The following is a 22,245-nucleotide window of genomic DNA, read 5'->3' as shown; positions in this document are numbered from 1 at the left end:
TAGAGTATATATCGAAATTGAAAGAAATCAAAATAACTTTAACCATTCGGATAGCTCCGGTCTTAGTGCTTTGTGGAAGCGAATCATCAAATAATAAATTATTTAAATGCTTGCCTACAAAGGGCAGCGTACTTCAATAGAGATTACCGTCGGTAGGGCTATTTTAATCAACACAATAGACAGGAAGGACAAGTTCAAAGAGATCGCATAATGCACATGCATAATGTACCTTGCCTCAGTAACCCACATTGTACAACAGCGCAGAAGCGTGGTCAACACATCTAAGCCTCTATATAAGTAACGAAACAGTAAGACTTCACAAATCTGGCCGTCGCCTGATGAAGCTAGTTGTAATTACTGACGAAACGTCGTACTTAGATTGTAAATGCTGTGGCTTGGCTCTCCAACACACTGGTGTACTAGTGACCAATTGACATGTTCTGTTTACGTGACAACCCTTACTAGTTGGCGATATAACCCAAAAACCTCTATCAATGATATTGGTCGCGAAAACCCACGTGCTAAACTATATAATTATTTGTTAATAAAAAAATTTTGATCACCTCCAATGTGCACGCTCCATTGCTTATTAACGTCCTCACCATCCCCCCCCCCCATTTCTTTTATTTTTATTTTTTGACCCAGCCCCAAGCAGTGCCAATGGAGTATCACGCAGCAACATTGCACCAGCACCACGGTGCGTCACGTGGCACCGTCTAGCTACTACCACTACCACATCACTGTCATCGCACCAGCACCACGGTGCGTCACGTGGCACCGTCTAGCTACTACCACTACCACACCGCTGTCATCACACCAGCGCCACGGTGCGTCACGTGGCACCGTCTAGCTACTACCACTACCACACCACTGTCATCGCACCAGAACCACGGTGTGTCACGTGGCACCGTTTAGCTGGTATAAATACCTATGAATAGATATTTATAGGTATACTAGCGGTTAGTACTCGGCGTTGCCAGGGCGAAAAAGGCAGACACACACGTGGACTTACAAACAGACCTGGACCCATACACATAGAAACCCACTGACTTACACTCACGCAAACACATATGGACTCACACACATAGACATCGACTTGAGAGACACATGTAGTTACACACACAAATCGACTCAAACACACAGAGTTACACACACATATCGACTCACACATACATACACAGACTGAAAAACAACAACCGCCATTCGCCACTAAGTGGCAGTGACGTCACCACAACGCTTGTGGCAGGCTATGTGCACCTCGAAGCCACGTGAAGTGTCGAACACTTGCCGGCAGGAGGTCACGGGGCAGACCCAGATGGCACAGGTCGACTGAGATGACTGGCAAATGCACCACCTATGCCCTGTACCCTGCTAACTCGCTGTACTTTAGCCACACGGTGCACCGCTCCTTCTTGTGAGCGTCGCTCCTCCGCCCTCCGTTGTTGTTGGAGGCCGACTGCCTCCAACTGGCCTTTAGCATCCTTCACGAGGCTCCTCCACAGATATTGACCTTGACACCGCTGGTACCAGTCATCGACAAGTCCACTCAGCTGCACATCGTCCTAGCACATCACTCCATCTCTTCTCTAGCCTGTGCCGCACCCGTTTAGAGACCTCGATCCGGCGGAACAAAAGGTGTTTAGGCATGCGGTGGCTGGGCATGCAGGCTACATGGCCCAGCCAACGCAGCCTTGCCTGGCGTAGGAGGTCACCAATGGGACTTTGTCCAGATCTTTCAAGTATTTGTGAGCTCATCGCACAATCCAGCCTGGTTAAACCAAGGATGGATCATAGGCAGGCCAGCCTAAATGTTTGTAACCGGCAAAAATGTTGCAATAGGGGGGTCCAAGTTTCGCAAGTGTAGAGAAGGGAGGGAATGACCATGGGCGAGACGACGTGGAGCTTCGTGCGGAGCGAGAGACCAGGTAGCTTCAACACAGTGTTACACAGCCGATGAAAAATAATGCCACTCAACTGATTCAGAGTGAGACCTCTGGTGTTAAACCGGAGCCGGTCATGAGTACACTGGGCAGGTATGGGAAACTCTGCACTCTCCACAACTGGCCCATCAGCAATTGTGAGTTATTGGGGTGGATTGTCCTATGGTACAAAATACCCAGGCAGGTGCTTAGTTTTGGTGGGGCTGATGGTAAGGCCCCACCTCTTAGTGGCCTGCTCTAGGTTGAGCAGCAGAGCGTCCAACTCCTCTTCTGAGTGAGCAATAATTACCAGATCATCGGAATACATAACGTGGTTGACCAATAGGGAGCCATCGATTGACCGCACCCGGGCATCGATAAGCCTCCCATTGTATCTGTACCAGATGTGAATTCTTCCGGTAGAGGCATTGAAGGCTTAACGATGTACGTGGTCCAAATATATGTAAAAGAATGTGGGAGGCAGTGGACATCCCTGTCGCACCCCAAGATGTATAGGGATTGGCTCTGATTCACGGTCACGTAGTTTGATGTGGGGTGGTTTTGGTTGTGGATATTGTGGTTGTTGTTGTTTTGGTGGTTGTTGTGGTGGTTGTGATGGTTGTTGTGGTGGTAGCTGTGGTGGTGGTTGTGGAGGTTGTTGTGATTATAGTTGTGGTGTTGGTTGTGGTGGTTGTTGTGGTTGTGGTGGTGATGGTTGTGGTGGTGGTTATTGTGGCGGTTGTTGTGGTGGTGGTTGTGGTGGTTATGGGGGTGATGGGTGTGGTGGTGGTCGTTGTGGCGGTTGTTGTGGTGGTTGTTGTGGTGGTGGTAGTTGTGGTGGTTGTGATGGTGTTGTTGTAGTGGTTGTGGTAGTTGTTGTGGATGTGCTGGATGTTGTGGTGGTGGTTGTTGTGTTGGTAGATGTGGTTGTTGTCGTGGTGGTTGTGGTTGTTGTGGTGGTAGTGTTTGTAGTGATTGTTGCAGTGGTGATTGTGGTTGTTGTGGTGGTTGTGGTGGTTGTGGTGGTGGTTGTGGTGTTGGTTGTGGTGGTTGTTGTGGTGGTTGTGCTGGTGGTTGTGGTGGAGGTTGTTGTGGTTGTGGTGGTTATTTGTGTGGAGGTGGTTGTTGTGGTGGTTGTTGTGGTGGTGGTTCTGGTGGTGGTTGTCGTAGTTGTTGTGGTTCTCGTGGTTGTGGTGTTGGTGGTTGTTGCGATGGTTGTCGTTCTGGTGGTGATTGTGGTGGTTCTGGTGGTTGTTGTGGTTGTGATTGTGGTGGTTCTTGTGGTTGCTGTGGTGATGGTTGTGGTAGAGGTTGTGGTGGTTGTTATGGTGGTGATTGTTGTAGTGGTGGTTGTTGTGTTAGTGATTGTTGTGTTTGTGATTGTTGTTGTGATGATTGTTGTGGTGGTGGTTCTGGTTATGGTTGTGTTTGTGGTGATTCACCAACACAACACGAAGGTGGCGAGCGCCGTGCGTCCTGGCGTCTGTCCTCTGCGCTGTTCACGTTCACCTATCTCAGGACGCACCACTCAGATCCACGATCCTCACTGAGACACCAACTTTACCGTACCACCCCCTCCACCCCACGGCCAGCCCAGGATGTAGGGGCTGAGTGAATGTTTGGTGAAACGAGTGCAACGGCGCCATGGAGTCTGCGCTGTAAAACGACAGCAGCCCCGCGTCACAGTCCAGGTGAACCCCGACTCTCCGCAGAGGCTCCGGCACCGACAGTGAGGTCTCTACCCCGCCATGCAGCACTGCGAAGCTGTCGCCATCTTTCCGTAGACACCAGGAGACGTCACTCCCTCCCAGGCTGCACTCATCACCACGCCCTTTCCGTGGCATCGTCCCGTATGCGACTCCAACTCGACACGGCCCCGCGCTCCCCACGTCCACCTCCCAGTAGTGCTGACCCGACGAGAAGCTCTCAGAGCACAGGGCTTGGTAATAGACATCAAAACGGCGTGATCGTTGGGGGCGACCCTGGGAGACACCGCTCCACGTCACCGTCCTGAGATCCAAAGAAATCTGGAGGTGGTCGTGGGCTGAGTTTTTGTCCAGAGCCGGTGAGCATCCATCTGTGGTGAGGACAACGACAATGCCGGCACAGCGGTCACGGCGACGCGTGTACACACACACACACGAGGCGTGTACACACACACACACACGTGGCCTGTACACACACACGTGGCGTGTACACACACACACGTGGCGTGTACACACACACACACGTGGCGTGTACTCACACACACACACGTGGCGTGTACACACACACACGTGGCGTGTACACACACACACGTGGTGTGTACACACACACACACGTTGCGTGTACACACACACACACGTTGTGTATACACACACGTGGCGTGTACACACACATACGTTAAGCCTCCATTCCGACTCGAGTGAGAGAGCGAGAGAAAGCTGGCCTAGCAACAGAGAGAGCAGAGATAGCTGGGCTAGCAACAGAGAGAGCAGAGATAGCTGGGCTAGCAGCAGAGAGAGCAGAGATAGCTGGGCTAGCAGGAGAGAGAGAGAGCCAGAGATAGCTGGGCTAGCAGCAAAGAGAGTGAGATATAGCTGGGCTAGCAGCAGAGAGAGCAGAAATAGCTGGGCTAGCAGCAGATAGAGACAGAGTTAGCTGGGCTAGCAGCAGAGAGAGCAGAGATAGCTGGGCTAGCAGCAGATAGAGCCAGAGATAGCTGGGCTAGCAGCAGAGAGAGCCAGAGATAGCTGGGCAAGCGGCAGATAGAGCGAGAGATAGCTGGGCTAGCAGCAGCTAGAGACAGAGATAGCTGGGCTAGCAGCAGAGAGAGCAGAGATAGCTGGGCTAGCAGCAGATAGAGACAGAGATAGCTGGGCAAGCGGCAGAGAGAGCCAGAGATAGCTGGCCAAGTGGCAGAGAGAGCAAGAGATAGCTGGGCTAGCAGCAGATAGAGCCAAAGATAGCTGGGCTAGCAGCAGAGAGAGCCCGAGGTCCCTGTGAAGGACCCAGTGTAGGGCCACCTACCTTTGGTGCAGTTATTGCTCCCTTGTGTTAATAAACCGGCGCAAGCTCTTACCTGGAAACATGCCTCCGAGTCGTCATTCACCACGCAACAACTGGTGCCAGAAGTGTCTCTAGCCTTCGCCGCCACGCACAAATTAAGGGCGATGATGAAGAGGCCTTGGAGGAGACTCCCGCGATGTCCTCGGAGACCGGGGCCCCGGAGATGCGCCCCGTGGAGTCGGGCTGTCCCGAGTTGGAGGAGGAGAGGGCCGTGGGTGGCTCCTCACTGCCGCCAGACATCGGGCAGGTATTCATGAGCCAGCTAGGACTGCTCCTGCAGTCGGCCGCCAAACTCGTCGCGATGATGGCAAAGGTGGGATCGCATCCGCGTGCACTCGGCATGTTTTCGGAACGGAATCGGCGGGTTTCCGCCATCGCGCCTCCCGCTTCATTTGCAATTGGCGCCATTTCCCCACCGGCTGTGACTCCGGTATTGGGCGCCATCACTGCGCGGGACATGACGCAGTCTTCGGCCGCCATTTGAGCTGCGACACCACAACCAGGCGCCATTTTGCCCACGACACCACAACTGGGCGCCATTTTACCTACGACGCCGCAACCGGGCGCCATTAGGGGTGCGACTCCGTATGCGGCCGCCATTGCCGACGCGGATCGGCAACCTGGCGTCGCAATGGCTCCTGCAGCAGCGTCTCCGAGCTTGATGGTGGGTGCGCCCTCGGCCGCAGTTTAGTCCGGTGGCCAGAGGCTCCGCTGATTGCCTCCCGTGCACCAATTCATCACGATGGGCAGCGATTGGTCAGCGTTTCAGGACCGGTTTGATGCAGCATATGCATCGGTTGGATGGCCCATGAAGGAGGCTCTGAAAGTGCTCCCCACAGCACTGAAAAACAGGGCTGCTGACCGGGCGACGCTGCATGATGCGTACGCCCAGATGGCCAGATGGGAGGAAGCGGAAACACCGCTCGCCTACCGCAACTCTGCCTTGCATGGGAGCGGCTGCTCTGCCTTGCATGGGAGCTGGGTGTAGCGCTGGCGATTGCCGAGGAGGCGGACATCTCGTCCCTGCGGGTGGTGCAGGGAATCCAGGCCCACCTCGCCATGCACCAGCCTCCTGGCATGGTGGTGTGCACTGGGGTCACAGGTCTTGAGGGGGCTGGCACACCTACAGGGGTAGACGGCCTCACAGCCTTCGCAGGGGGTGACCGACATGGGAGGGGTGCCGGGGGCAGCTGGACGGAGCAACTGTGGCTGGCGAGGGCTCCTCGCTCGTGGTGGTCGGCATCCACCTCCTGCTTTCGTTGTGGTCAGCAGGGCCACATCGTATTGGGCTGCCGCAATCCCCCTGGGGCCTTCAGCATGCTCTCGTCGTCCTCCGGCTCCACATTGGCATCGCCAGGGCCTCAGGCAAGTCGCGACGCATCATTCATTCGGCCGCTCCCCTCACCTCACTCATCTAGCGGGGTTAGGGGTCATGATAACAAGGCCATCACTTAGAGCTCAGAAATGCCCTGTGCTCCTTCGTTGTCACTCGCCGGGTCCGTAAATGGGATGCGCTCATGCATTGGGTTGTGGCGGCCGCGGCGGGTTCCTCGGCGATTGCTCGTTTTGTTCAGTATATTGAGGTACGGGTCATGGTGAACACGGGAGCGTCGGCCACTATTATGTCCGAGTGCATCTGTGGGTTGTTGCCACACAGCGTTGGCCCATTATGCCCAGTTCTAGGGGCTTGTGTTGCCGCAAATGGCGGCAGTTTGGGCATTATGGCCCACATTGTTGCCGCAATACGGATTAGTAAAATCTAATTGGAGGGGCCGGTTTTGGTCTCCAAAGCTTTGGCAGTGCCATGTATTTTGGGAACTGATTTGTTGGCCAAGATGCCCATCCGTATTCTCGTGGACCAAGGCTGTGTGGAGATTCCATCGGACCAACGGCTGCATTTCTTGCAGTCTCCCATTTTATTGTCCCCCCAGTGTACGGGCTTTGACGAAGGAGTCTGTGACCATTCCACCTGGGTCACAAAGGCTGGTACCCCTGAAGTTGCGCAGGCCCCTGGATTCGTGTTCCCCTGAGATGGGCATCCAGTTATCGCCCTCAAACTACTTCTCGAGGACGCCCTGTGTGGTGGGTGCCCTGATGGCCGTGTCAGAGGACCAGGACCCCTTCTTGTAGATCCTGAATTCAGGTCCCTTGACCAAGGCGATTCCGGTAGGCACCGTTTTGGCGCACGCAACCCTGGCTTCTCCACCCGATGACGCTGTGCCAACTGGGGGTGTTGTGGCGGGCATGACGCATGGTGGGAAGGCCGACGCATCATGGATTTATGCGCTGTGTCATTAGAATGTTTTTTTATCCCCCGAGGAGCGCCAGCGGCTCCGCAAACTCATTGAAAGTTTCACCGGTGTGTTTAGTCAGAGTAAATTCGATCTTGGTCTCACCACTCTTTTGGAACATCACATAGACACAGGTAATTCGGCCCCTATTCGGCTAAATTTGCACCGCTTCAGCCCCGCGGAAAAAGAGCATGTCCACTTGGCCGTCGACGAGATCTTGGCAGCGGACATTATCTCTCCATCCACTAGCCCTTGGGGTGCCCCCATTGTGCTAGTCAAGAAACGGGATGGGAGTCTCCGGTTCTGCGTCGATTTCCGAAAATGAAACAAGATCTTGGTGGCTGATGCATATCCATTGCCTCGCAAGGATGATTCTCTGGACGCCCTCTCATGTGCGCATTTTTTCTTTACTCTATATTTACTCTAAGGCTTCTGATAGTTGCCACTGTACGAGGTCTCTAGACCCAAGACAGCCTTCCGCACACACCAGGGGCTGTTCCAATTCAATCGGCTTCCCATGGATCTCCATTCGGTCCCGGCCATCGTCCAGCGTCTCATGGAGATGGTCTTGGTGGGGCTGCAGTGGGAGTCTTGTTTAATTTACTTGGACGACGTTATTGTTTTCGGCCTTACGTTTGACGAGCACTTGCAACGTCTTGAGTCAGTGTTCGTCAAAGTGCGTGCTGAGGGCTTGAAATTGAAACCCCAGAAATGTTATTTGTTACAAGCATTGGTGAAGTATTTGGGACACATTGTTAGTGCGTCAGGTGTCACCACGGATCCGAAAAAGACTGCTTGTGTCCGGACGTGGCCAACTCCCACATCTGTCGCTGAGGTGCGTAGCTTCGTCGGCTTCGCATTGTAGTATCGTCGGTTTATCCACGATTTTGCGATGATATCGAAGCCACTGCACGCCCTCTCCACCAAAGGTCAAAAGTTTTGCTGGGGCATGGAGGAGGAGTCCGCTTTTGTAGCACTTTGCACGTCCTTGACGGATGCACCGCCCTGAGGTACCCGGATTTTTCTAAACCATTCCTCCTCAACACCGATATCAGCAACACGCGCATTGGGGCAGTCCTTGCTCAGGTGGTCTATGGAGTTGATAGGGTGGTCGCATATGGCAGCTGCGTTTTGTCCCCCGCTGAACAGTTGTATTGTGTGACCCGGAGGGAGCTGCTGGCCATAGTATTTTTTGTGCAGCTGTACAGGCCCTATTTGTATGGCAGGTGGTTTACCGTCCGGACCGACCATGCGGCCTTGCAATTTTCGCTGGGTATTGACCAGCCCTCGGGTCAGCTGTCTCGCTGGCTCGAGGTGCTCCAAGAGTACCCCTTTGATGTTATCCACAGGAAGGGGGCACAGCACGGAAATGCGGATGGGCTTTCCAGGTTTCCTACAGAGGGTGAGTGCGCTTGTTCCCTGGGTTCTAGCCGCTGCAAGGCCCCAGTGGACACCGCGGCCCAGTTGGTTGCATCGGCCGAAGAGGCCCCCCCTCCGGGTGTGGCATTTCCTGTTGATTTTGGCTTGGGACTCCCCCGAGAGGTATGGTCTAAGTTGCAGATGGAGGATTCCTCTCTGCTGAGGTTACAACGCCGTGTTGGGCCAAATACCCGGAGCTCAGCTCCATCGGCTGCCCCAGTGATCGCCGTGCATGACAGCCTCCTCATGCACTGGGATGCCCAATTGGAACGTTATTGTGTGGTTGTACCCACTGGCCTGTGAGGTAAATTAACCCGAGCCATTCACGATAAACGTATGCACCTTGGCTACAATAAGACCTTGTTGACCCTTAAATGGAACTACTACTGGCAGGGTGTGGAGGGTGATGTGGCACTGATTTTGAAATTAAGGACCCAGTTGGCCAGGATCAGACCCCACTGCAGTCCATCCAGGTTTCTCGTACCAATGAGCTCATGGCACTCAACATTTTTGGCCCATTCCCAGCATCCCAACGGGGCCATATGTACCTCTTGGTGGATGTCCAGTACATCACACGTTGGCCTGTGACGTTGCCTCTGGTGGACCAATCAGCCTCTTCCATCACCGAGACATTTGTCCAAGGGTACGTTCTGGACAAGGGTGCGCCTGAACAATTGTTAACTGACCAAGGGCGGAATTTTTCTTCTCGGTTGCTCAAGGAGGTGTGCGATCTCCTTGGCACCAAGAAAATCCGCACCTCGCCCTACCACACTCAGTTTGACGGGATGGTAGAGCGATTGAAACGCACCCTCAGGTCCATGCTGTGCCACCACGTGAATACATCCCAATCGGACTGGGACCTGTTCATTCCGGCGGTTTTGGCTGCATATAGGTTGGCTCCTCATGCCTCAACAGGGTTCTCGCATATTTATTTAATGTATAAAAAGGAACAAGAGCCCCTAATGCACATCCAGATGGACGGCATTCCTTCCAAAAAGGGGTCGTCAGTGCCCGCTTCAATGAGGGTCGCGCTCGACTGGCTGCGCGAGGCACGGCAGGTGGCTGTCGACAACTCGACCAACCGACAGGTGGCTAACGAGCACCTGCCCAGACATCAAGCTTGGGAAAGGCGCCAGAAGGCGTGGCTACACTGTCCCCAGGTACCAGTTGGCACATCTCCCAAATTGCATCGCCCTTGGCAGGGCCCTGTTGAGGTCGTGGAAGTCTGTCGGCTGCAATGTGTTTGGATTCGGTTCAGTCGCCGGCACTGGATAGTGCACCCATCCCGGCTCAAACGATATGCGCCATCTAGCCTCGTGAATTCATCCCCACTTCCGTACGGGGGAGCTGGCCTGCAGCGCATACACGCTCGAGGGGCATGCGGCTCCGGTGATGGCCAGTGCGGCCCTTTTCATCGGCCTCCAGCCTTCGTCGCCCAGTTATACGTTGCCGTGTGATGAAGGCCTTCAAACTTTATTTTTGTTGCTGTGCTGCCCTAATGTTGGGTTCATGTTCTTGCAGTCAGTCCCGCCTTCACACACATGTCACATGCGTTCCCTCAGTGTTGTTATGTCTTCCTGTCTGGGTTGCCAGGCTCCGCTTTCGTATTGGTTACAGCCGGGTCGGCTGATTTTTTTTCACGGGGGGGGGGTTAATGTAGAGGAGTTGTTGGGGACATTACGTCATGCTCACATTCCGCTATGTTGACGTCATGGGAAGTGACGTCATGCGGAGTGGGCAGGGCGATGAGGTCATGTCTCTCTGGGGTACTTAAGCTGGAGCCCAGGATGTGAGTGGGGTCGTTGTGGGAGCCCGGGAACGGGTGAAGAGTGAACCAGGGGTAGGGTAGTCTGGAGAGAAGCCGGCAATAGCAATAGGAGCGGCTGCTCTCCTCGGTCGGTCGATGTTGGCTGATCTCTCTGCCGACGTAGAGGAGAGAGCCCGGGAAGCTAGCCGAGCTATAGAGCAGACAGAGTGTGGGTCCGGGTGAAGGACCGAGCATAGAACTCCTACCCCTGGGAGATCGAGTGTTAATTCCTTTACAATCACTGGCATAAGCCCTTAATAAACATCTGGTGCAAGCCCCTACTGAAGATCTGCCTCCGAGTCGTCTAATGCACCTCAACACATATACTAATATTCGTTAACATTTGTGTACATGTATTATTATTCGTTATTAGTGATGTACACATATTAGCATTCATTAGTTTTTGCGTGCACATGCATGACTAGTACACGTACACAATTACTAACTCTAAACACATTTTTCTAAATTTGGACAGAAAACCTCGTGGACCAGGAGAAAAATCCACTCAACCATGGAGAGAAAATGCAGACTTCAAATACACAGTAGGCATTAGGGTGGGGATTGAGCCGACGACCTTCTGTATACCAGGCGAGGCAGTTAACATCTCCCTCCCCACCGTGGTGTATACAACAGTTCTTGTATTGGAGCGTGCACTTCACCATCTTGGTGTGTGAGTACACTGAGTCTAGTCACACGTGCTCTTGATGTCATACTTCTACAGCTCCTCACAGCTCTGCTGCAGTGTAGGTCTCTGAGCATCCTTTTGTTAATTCATAAAAACAACTTTATAATATTTTTATTTTACCAGGTAAGGCCCACTGAGCTATTTAGTTGTTCATTATTTCTCAGTGTCCTGGCCACAAATGACAGCTCAACGAAATGGCTTAGCATGCTCTAAACGTGTGATGTTGATTCTAAATTTAGAGGGAAAACCGCAGGACCCAGAGAAAAACTCATGCCACTACCACGAGGAGAGAGAACATGCAAAACAATGATCTGAAAGTATATGATGATAGTATATGATGATAGTATATGATGATAGCATATGATGATAGCATATGATGATAGTATATGATGATAGTATATGATGATAGTATATGATGATATTATATGATGATAGTATATGATGATAGTATATGATGATAGTATATGATGATAGTGTATTATGATAGTATATGATGATAGTATATGATGATAGTATATGATGATAGTGTATGATGATAGTGTATGATGATAGTATATGATGATAGTATATGATGATAGTATATGATGATAGTATATGATGATAGTATATGATGATAGTATTTGATGATAGTATATGATGATAGTGTATGATGATAGTATATGATGATAGTATATGATGATAGTATATGATTGATGATAGTATATGATAATAGTATATGATGATAGTATATGATGATAGTGTATGATGATAGTATATGATGATAGTATATGATGATAGTATGTGATGATAGATATGATGATAGATATGATGATAGTATATGATGATAGTATATGATGATAGTATATGATGATAGTATATAATGATAGTATATGATGATAGTATATGATGATAATGATGCATTATCTTTTAAACTGATTGTTCCACACCAGAGACAGCTTTCTTTAGAGCCTCGTCTCAACGGTGTTAGACCAGAGGACAACGCCCAAAAGATGAACAGCACAAAGACAATGCCACTATCAGGACATTGAGAGCTCGGCGTGAACAGCTACATCAGGGGACCTCCCTTGCCAGTATCAAAATATTAGAATAGGTTTTTTTGTTTGCATGTTCACCACAAGTGTATGTGGTTAATGCAGACATGATTCCGTGTAAAAGTTTCAGTTTGGTGTTTTAACATCTTAACACAACTGTTTTATTGCCAGAAAGGGTAAAATCTATTCTTATAACAGTACCTTGTTTAGAACACCTGCAGGGAGCAACGTGTTCGGCTCACATCAGCCCTGAGTCCAACTCGGCAGCCAGCACCGTCACCCTCCTCTGCTCCCCACTCCACCCCACGTGACAGAATGGGTGACCGCCTGAGGGTGCCCTACGGTCAGCGGCGTCGACATTCAACTCAGAGTCTCTGCACGGCGATTGATCTCCCTAGACCAGCGGTCTGTAACCTACGGCTCTCCTTAAGGGACCGCTTCATGATGTTATTTATCAAGGTCACCACCGTCTCTTGTTCACCTCATGCGTTGCAGTGGCTTTTGAAATATAGAATTGTCTTTTTTTACATACTGGAATCAAACTAAATTATCTTATTGTTATGTTGGCTACCGACCCCTGGCTTAGACGGCCACCGTGCTGCTCTCAAGCAACACTCTGTCCGCTGCGTGATGTACCTCTTGATACACTGCCTCTCTTTGTTTTCACCTCAGTGACCGCGTGTATCGCTGAATCCACCTCACGTCTCCCCCTCCCATGTTGGCAAGTGCCTGTGCACTCTCGCCTGGCTTTAATACACGACACAGGCCCGCCTCGTGGTGCTGATTTTGTGTTTGTAGCGAATGGGGCTGCAGCTATGAGTGAAGCAGAGAGACTTACACACAACAGCCAGGAGATTCGTTCGGATGCCTCCCACTGAGATTACTTTTGCGAGGTTCAGGCGGCTGAAGGCAGGGGCTGGGTCATTCTGAGTCTCCTGAGAGATGGAGCTTTTTCTGCACTCATAGCACGGGGCACATACAGAGTCTAATCAGGGTTCATGTCTCTCTACAAATGGGCAATACAGGCAGCCCTCGACATACGAACGCCCATGCTTACAAACCAGCTTCCATGAAATAAAAAAATAACTTTGACTTAAAATGCAAACTCGCAGTTGCAAACTGAACATCAGAACTATTTTGTTCAGAGGAGCAATCCTCCGCGAGATGTAATGAGTCGGCCTCGTGCTGGGAGTGTTTACGTGTGTACAGACATTGTGTGTGTGAAAGTGTGGGGGGTACAGCGGTGCATCTACCAGTCATCTCAATCAAAGCCAAACCATGGCACCTGGGTTTGTCCCGAGACCTCCTGTCAGCGAACATTTGACATTTCACGTGGCCTCAAAGTGCACCTGGCCTGGTACAGGCGCCGTGGTGACGTCACAGTCACTTAGTGGTGAATGTTGAGTATTGGTATTGGTGTGGGGAGCGGTCGCATAGCGGTGAGTGCACTGCGCCACACCAGTACCTGGTGTACCTGGTGTGGTGGGTGAACATCGCCACCGGGGCGACAAAAGCAGCGGGCTGTGATGCTGGCCACCCACCCCCTCGTGTGCCACAGTGGCGGCCATCTTGGGCACTGCTCGCTGAGAGGACTTGCCAAAAACAGCCTGTTAAGGCTACACGGGGGATTATTGTCGTTGGGGTGTCTTTGTCGATGTGTGTGCATGCGTGCCACGTTTGTTGTGCTGACTAATTGCCAACCTTCCAACTGCAGGCTAGCATCAATGTAAGTGAAAATAAAATTTGTTTTGTATTTGTTAATTTATTTAATGTTTAATTTACTATACAGGTTTTTTTTTACATTGTTAGATGCAAATGTACAGCATTTTTTCTTAATTATAAGTTTAACAATGCTTAATTCTTTGTTGAACCCTAACACATTTTATAACCATGTCAGCATTTCAGTACGGTGCATTATTGTTTTCCGACTTATGAACCATTCGACTTACGAACGAGTCTCAGGAATAAATTACGTGCATAATCCGAGGACTACCTTTATGGGATACAATTGACCATATGGGGATACGACTGCATACAATTTGGTTTAATAAGAATCACATCACGACCGTTTGCTGATTTGTCCACCAGGTGGCAGACAGAGCTCGAGTTTGAGTCTGGGTTGTTACTGACCTGAAACTCTCATGCAGAGGATCCTGAAAAACACAAACCCGCATTTCAGATTAACATTCACATCTTAAACAGATGCCCCACCTCCACACAGTCGCCTGCTAATTAACAGTGGAGTGCGACATCAGGGAATTAACAAATACCTGTACACAGAGAATGGTGAAAAACATGGTTCATTTAACTGGACACAGACGGATGTCTAAAAATTACAAAACCGCTCTTTACAGGCCTGGTCCAGCACCTACACGAGTGGTTTAATAACGCGCATCAACTCGTGCGTTCAACTCTGAATAAATTTAACTTCTTAAAAATGTTACCAGGAAAAGCCCACTCAGCTATGTCGCTCTTTTTCAGAAGCAACTTAGCCACAAATGACAGCTCAATAAAGGGGCTTATCAAGTGGAAATTTATAGCAGCTGCCTAATACTCTAAACACGTGATATTGATTCTAAACGTGGAGGGGATAAACTGGAGAATCCAGAGGAACATCTACGCCACCATGGGGAGAGAGAGAAGAAAAACGCAAACTCTAAATATACAGCAGCAGGCATCATCAGGGTTGGGGTCAAACCCACGACCTCTTGTATAGCAGGCGAGGAAGATGGCGATGTTGTACTGGACAAGTCCAGGTCTGAATGTCACACGGAAGCAAACGCGCGTCTATTTCTGGACACTACCGCTTGCTCCCAGATCATAAAACACTGAAATAAGATTGCCAACAATGTCAACGTCTCACAGGGTGGTGCGCCTCTCCTGGTTGTAGATAAACCCTCTTCTAATAAACCAAGGCTGTGAATATAAACTATTTTTTTTATTTTACCACTTAAGGCTCTTTTTCAGAAGAAACCTTGCCACAAATGAAAGCTCAACAAAGTGGCTTATCGTATGAAACTGTATCGCAGCCAAATTCTCTAAATGCATGATTCTATATGTGGAGGGAAAACCCAGAGGACCCGGAGAAAATTCCACACGACAAGGGGGAGAGATACACGCAAACTCCAGATATACAGCAGACGTCAGGGTTGGCATCGAACCCATGACCTCCTACATAGCAGGCGAGGTAGTTAACATCTCCGAGCCACCAGGGCAAGTGAATGGAGGTGGTGCCACCTGCAGGAAGGAGAGCGGGTCCTGCACGGCGAGGGCAGCGAGCAGCTGGTTGATCTCCTGCTCCAGGTCACGTGCTCTTCTATTGTAGTGATCGATGTCCGCCTGGATGCGGGACAGCACGGAGCAGCCCTCCTCGTCCACGCACTCCAGCGCCTCCCTCTCCTCCTCCCTCAGCCGCTCCCTCCGGCGCTCAAACTCTCGGCTGATCCGCACCTTGACCCCACGCACATACTCCTACACAGACAGTGCCGAATTGTTGAGTCACTTGTTAGGTAACGACGCAATGTGGTGTCGTACAGTCAATGATTGTTACCATTGCCTCGATTATGTACACGGAGGATGGGCGACGTGTGCATTGGGAGCTCGTGAACATATATAGCACAGAGAGAATGAGAATGGGATGAAAGGGGTAATGTCATAGGCAATGGTAGTATATGAATAACTTCTGTCTGTAGCTACACGTTGTTGAGTGTCTTTCTGGGGGAAATTAAATACATCTCTATGGGTATCATTCACATCTGTTTGTCTGTCCGTCCCACTGGATCTACCAAACGAAGCGTCGGAGGGAAATGCGAATTAAATTAAAACCAAGTCTCTTGCCGAGGACATTCCCAGGAAATTGTGTGAAACGTTTGCGAATATACAGAACAAATTCACGTGGCATTGCTCTATTGTTTTAAGCGAAATTATGCTTAAATAGACAAACTATGCTGATTTATAAGGCAATACTCACGTCGACTCTCCCTTGCACTCAGGCTAAGTTGGTGCTGTCCAGATTTTGGGGGTCAGAAGGGAGGAATCGCAACCTTCCATGGCAAGCATCGTGGTTGTGATCAATAAAGGAATCGATAGGGCAAGTCGCCAACGCATCGTCCAGCGCGGATCGATTCCATCCCCTCGTAAACCAAAACTGCTGTTATGTTGGAAGTTACGTCATAAATGAAGTTTCTGTGTAATTCCGTGGAGACCTTCTCATCACGTCGTAAACGTGTGTTGCAAATTGGGTCATCCTAAACCGGTTGTAATGTTTTCCACATTTTTTTCCTGATGTGTAAACATACACGAAAGCAATATATTTCATAGAAGATTAAAGTTTCAGAAAAGTTATGCGCTCAAAAAGTGGGCTTTAAAAAACTTTTCAGATAAACACAGCTACGAACTCACACTTTGCTCCGTTACAATTTGATGTCGTTTATTTTGTAGACTGAAAGTAGGCAGCCAGCGAGTTGTCATTGGGAAACGATTCGCTTAAAATCCACACCGCTTGCAATTCACCGAATTTATATCCAATGCCAACGTGTGGGGCAGTGCTCGTCAATGATAAGAGCGAAGTTTAATAATAAACCCTAAGGTTTAATGAAATACGATTTGTAGGCAAACCTCCACGCGCCGGTAGTCATCCCTGAGCGTCCGTGTCCGTGACGCCGCCGTGTTCCTCTTCTCTTCTCTCCCCTTCTTCTGGACTAAGAGCTCCTCCTGCGTTGTGGCAGATAAATAAATAAATAAATACGCGGTACTCGCCATTGCCATTGGTTGGATCACTGATAGATCATCATCCCGCATCTCCCCGATGAATACGGATGACTACAAAAGAAGTTCAAAACGTATAGGAATAGGTTTTACCCTTTTAACTGGCACAAAAACTGACACCTTTATTCAAGGCATCATGTTTGCAATAACCATAACACAAGCAGTCAGAATGCAAACAAAAAAGACAACTCTGATAATAATATGCACTGTCCTTGAATTTGATTGGTCCACACCCGAGACAGCTTTTCTTAGAGCCTAGTCTCCATTGGTGTTGGACCAGAAGACGCCAAAAGGCGTACAACTCAAAAACAGCGCACTATCAGAGTATTGAGGGCTCGGGGTGAGCATTTACATTGAGACCTCCTTTGCCAGAAACAAGATATAGGAATAGTATAATGTAAATGCTCACCCCGAGCCCTCAATACTCTGATAGTGCGCTGTTTTTGAGTTGTACGCCTTTTGGCGTCTTCTGGTCCAACACCAATGGAGACTAGGCTCTAAGAAAAGCTGTCTCGGGTGTGGACCAATCAAATTCAAGGACAGTGCATATTATTACCAGAGTTGTCTTTTTTCTTTGCATTCTGACTGCTTGTGTTGTGGTTATTGCAAACATGATACCTTGAATAAAGGTGTCAGTTTTTGTGCCAGTTAAAAGGGTAAAACCTATTCCTATATCTTGTTTCTGGCAAACGAGGTCTCATAAGTTCAAAACGCATACACACCACATCTGTTGTCATATTTCTGCATACGTCTCCCCGAATAATTTAATGGGAACTACCATGGGGCAATACAATATCCTGTGAGATAACATCGACAAATATCATGTACATTCTAAAATATGTTTAAACCTCTTCAAGTTATGGGTGTAGTGGCTTATCGCAATCATAACGTTTCTCACTTAATCAAACTCATATTTTGAATTATCATGCAAAATATGATTTGACATGCTGTCAAATGTTGACTGGGCTTAAACCATCAACTCAATAAATATGAGAATCCAGTTAAAACCATGGGCGACCGACTAGATTCCAATTCAGCATTAGCATTCCGACATCTGAGCCTCCCTGCTACCTCTACCTGGGTCTCCCTGTAAAGGGGCGTTTGGTCTCAACAGGAGCTCACCTGCTCGAGGTGAGGGGTCATGACCTGCTGATGTGAATCTCTCAACCTCCTGTAACAATGTGGATTACAACAGAACATGACACTTCACCTGTTTTGTCTGTTGTGCTTTTTCCACCGTGATGACCCTGTGCCTGGAGTGGTCTCCTGCCACGGGGCAGACTGGGCAGACCGGGCTCTCGTCCTGCACACAGTAAAGAATGAGCTCCTGTCTGTGCTCCCGGCACCGTCGCTCCTCCAGGTTCGCAGTGGGAGACACCAAGACGTGGTCTCTCAGCCTGGGATTCTCTACATGAGGCCTCGCGTGCATCGCACAGTAGGACATCTCACATCTTAGGCAGGTCTGCACTGCAGGAGTGTGGCCATCACCGCAGATGTCACACATGACGACGGCTACGGCCATCCCGTCTCCAACTCTGAGCTGCTCCACCAGTTTCCCGAGGGCCACGTTCTTCATCAGCTGAGGTCGCACAGGGAAGGTCGCTCGGCACTGCGGGCAGCTGAAGCTGCTCGCCGTCTCCCAGGTGGCCTCCAGGCACCGGATGCAGAACGAGTGTCCGCAGCTCAGTGTAGAGGGGCAGTCGAACGTGTCCAGGCAGATGGGGCAGCGCAGCTCACTATCCGCACTCTCACTTGGAGTCGCGCTCGCCATGACCCATGGGCTTCGCTGTGATCGCTCGCTGTGTGGCTCAGAGAGACGCTGGACCAGGACCTCTCTCTTATAGCGACGGTGAAGGAAGTAAAATGCTTACAATATTTTAATTGTCGTCACTGACATCACGAGACACTGCCTGGAATGTGAACCCGCGCCCCGAGGTGCGCAAACAGCAGCCTAAACACGGATACTGTACACACCGCTACATGAACAAAATGTATCAGAGGAACTTAAAAAAAAATAGTTGCTAATATAAGTCGTAGAGGTTCAGCTGTGATGGCTGATTCGTGAAATGAGCATCGAGAGATAAAGTTATCCTTCCAAAGCTTAGCGCACAAGTTTATGTCTATGGTAAGACAGAGCAATGGGTTGCATGCCACAGTCTCTAGGAGAAGTTATCTCTCTCGCCTTATGACTGCTTTATATTTAGAGTTTGTGTCTCTCTATCTGTCTCCCCTTGATAGCGTGAATTTGTATCTGGGTCCTCCGATTGTCCCCTCTACATTTATAATCAACATCACGCGTTTTTAGTTTTTGGCTGCAATCAATTTCCACACAAGCCGCTTCATTGTGCTCTCATTTGTAATAGCCAGGTCGCTACTGACAAAGAGCCACATAGCTCAGTGAGCCTTGCCTGGTAAAATTTAAAAGTTTGTGTAGTTTTAGATATCTCATGATGTCCTGTAATTCCATCTTTGGGTAATTGGCTCAATGCGATGTGTTGCTTTAATTTCATTGTGGCATCCGAGATGGAATTTGTCTGTAGACTCCCGTGACCCATCCTGGAATCTTGAGCCTTTTGCTAGCCGTGTGAATCTATCACCAACTCTACCTGCCTCCATCACCCACTGCTGGCAGTCACTGCCTCTCACTCTCAACTTGTCCAAGACTGCAGATCCCCGTCCCAATCATTCACAGACGCACCCACTGCTTATTTCACCTGGGTTATTTCCCAATCACACGCACAGCTATTAAACACGTGTCCCCCATCCATCTTTCTACAGCCCATCCCCACCCCAAGTGCTCCGGTCTTTTCTTATCGCACCACGCTGCTCCTCGGGCATGTTGAGGCACAGCGTGGTGCGATGCACAGACGTCGTGGCAGCTAAAAAAGCTTGACGGCCTCTCCTCAACAACCAGAAAATTTATTGATTTGAAGCTTTCCTGACTGCAGGAATCCATACTCTTTGATTATTTCGGTAAAGTCACGATGTTTCTGGCGTAACACAAGCGTCCGTCATCTCCACCTGATGATGGACGCGGTGCCTCTACCGAGGTCAAGGGTCGCCAACCAAAATAAAAAAAATAGTTCTACCTGATGACGGTTGCTTGTTTTGCAAATCGAAACGTCGTACTCTATTATTTTATTTATTTTCTCTAAACGTGACTTTACCAAAAGAACCAAAGAGTAATTCCTGCAGCCACGAAAGCTTCAAATCAAGTACAAAATAACAAGAGCCATTTTTTTTCGAATTCGGTAAAAAACTAAAATATTTCCAGAGTTGCTGTCACAATGCATGTGAATATTAGACATAGATTTGGAACTTCTTTCACATCGTACGTAGCCAACCGCGATTTTTGGTGGTGCAGGGGAAGGACAACAAACTAAACACACCTCAGAAGCAGTTCTAAAGAAATTAGTTTGTAAATTCTTATGATTTAAAAGTACCATAGCTCCAGTGGCTTCCTGACCGAACCTGATCAGTCTTGCGCTCAGGCAACAGCGGTTCGGATGCGTTGTGCATGGATTGAACGGGTGGCAGAACCGGCGAGACCTGTATTTCTGTATGGGAGTGTTTTTTTTTTTTTGCAATCAGGTTAATGTGTTGCATTTTGAAGGCATTTTTAATTTTTGTATTCTCCATGATGCTCATTTTTTTTTTCTACGCGTCAATCGGCACCCTGAACACCCTTAAGTTAATGAGAGGTTCCATCTGAGGGGACATTTCCCAGGTTAAATATTTGAATATTTTTACCACGGGCCACCCTCACTGCTTTGGAAATGGTGGTAGTGCAATGCGTGGTTAACTTGCATAGGGGCCAAAAAAAGTTGGCTCAGCTTGTGCCAAATCAAATTACATCCGTTAAGGAGCACAGAGTTATGCGATGGAAAAAAATGTCGTTCTCACAAAGACAAATTGCCCACCAATCGCACCCATTTGTATTTTTTAAACTGTTTCTCTAATTTGTATTTATTTTATTTACGAAGTATATATCTTTCACGCTATATATTCGTTGCATATGGTTTAACTTTATTTTGCCCATTCGGGCACTGTGGTCGTGACTGGATTTTTTCAATTTTGGTTTTACTATGCCCTCGATACCGTCTCTGTCCTGCTGTAACGTGCAGCGATGCCTAGTTTAGTGAGGGCGATATTTGCACGTGGAATAAAGATCGATTAATCCACATTTTGGGGCAGCGAGGTGGCCTTGCGGAAGTTATTGCCACTCCGTTTCAGTGGTTCCACGAATGCGGGTGCTGTCACCGTCACTGCTCTGTCTACTGCACAGTCGACGTTCACCATCCTCCGAAGGGTAGGCCCCATTGGGACCGAGTGTCATTTTTCCAAATTCCAAAAATGACACGGCAAATTATTTCCCATTTTTATTTTACGAGGTAAGAGCCACTGAGCTATATAGCTATTTTTTAAAGCAACCTGGCTATCACATATGATAGCACAAAGAAGTGGCTTATCATAATGTGGACATTTACAGCAGCCAATTACTCTAAATATTGAGCGAAAAACCTGAGGAATCCAGAGAGAAATCCACATGACCAGGGGGAGAAAGAAAAGATGCAAAAAACAAATATACCGGCGTCAGGGTCGAGATCGAGCCCACGACCTCGTCCATACCAAGCAAGGGAGTTAACATCTCACCACCACGGCGAGATGTTATCTCAATTGTGATTGCACACAGCAGCTGCAATCACCGCCTGCTACTGGCAGACTCCTGCACCAGTTCAAGCTTGCAGATGCGACTCATTCTGGTCTCTCCAGTTCTCGGTGGGTTAAACTTTGAATACCTATACACGTACCCACCTATTGACGATCAGAAATAAATCAAGGGGGTTAACGAGGCAGAGTTGATGAGGGGGGTTCTAACAACATAATTAGACAGGGGACAGGTGAAGTTGCCTGAATAGTTCCAGATATTGTGGGTATAGAGGCTACAAGCATAGCCACCAACCTGGACTGACGTAGACACCCACACGTGCATAGACTCACTGAAAAGAACAAGTCTCCAAGATCCACTCAGAGGAACCCGTAGACTTGTAGAGACCAATTGATGAACACTGCAGTGGAGCATCAGCGCATGCTGGGAGCAATGAGTTATTGGAGTGGAACGAGCAGGCTGGAGGCAACGGTGGTTGGCTTCATTCGGATCGCTCGCTGTGTGGCTCAGAAAGATGCTGGACCAGGACGGTGTAGACGGGAGTAAAATACGTTTAATGTTTTGATTGTCGTTATTGACATTGAGACACTGCCTGGAATGTGAACTTGC

The 22,245-nt window shown here is 49.2% G+C and overlaps 1 protein-coding gene across 1 annotated transcript; it reads right to left on the bottom strand.

Moving 5' to 3' along the window:
* Positions 1-650: 650 nt before the first annotated feature.
* LOC116958006 (E3 ubiquitin/ISG15 ligase TRIM25-like) lies at positions 651-18,754 on the bottom strand. The gene is made up of 7 exons (XM_076058220.1): positions 18,178-18,754; positions 16,818-16,913; positions 15,438-15,671; positions 14,331-14,353; positions 5,899-6,090; positions 5,085-5,193; positions 651-4,078 (listed from the first exon to the last, which is right to left on the bottom strand). The coding sequence occupies exons 1-7, from the start codon at positions 18,736-18,738 to the stop codon at positions 3,434-3,436; spliced, it is 1,860 nt and encodes a 619-aa protein (XP_075914335.1). The 5' UTR covers positions 18,739-18,754; the 3' UTR covers positions 651-3,433.
* Between the last annotated feature and the right edge of the window lie 3,491 nt (positions 18,755-22,245).

The sequence above is a fragment of the Petromyzon marinus genome, assembly GCF_048934315.1.
Source record: "Petromyzon marinus isolate PM22_M1 ecotype Great Lakes invasive population chromosome 68 unlocalized genomic scaffold, UKy_Petmar_22M1.pri1.0 chr68_unloc.1, whole genome shotgun sequence".
NCBI lineage: Eukaryota > Metazoa > Chordata > Hyperoartia > Petromyzontiformes > Petromyzontidae > Petromyzon > Petromyzon marinus.
The sequence above is the reverse complement of the archived record's forward strand: the minus strand, read 5'-3'. Positions and strand labels throughout refer to the sequence as shown.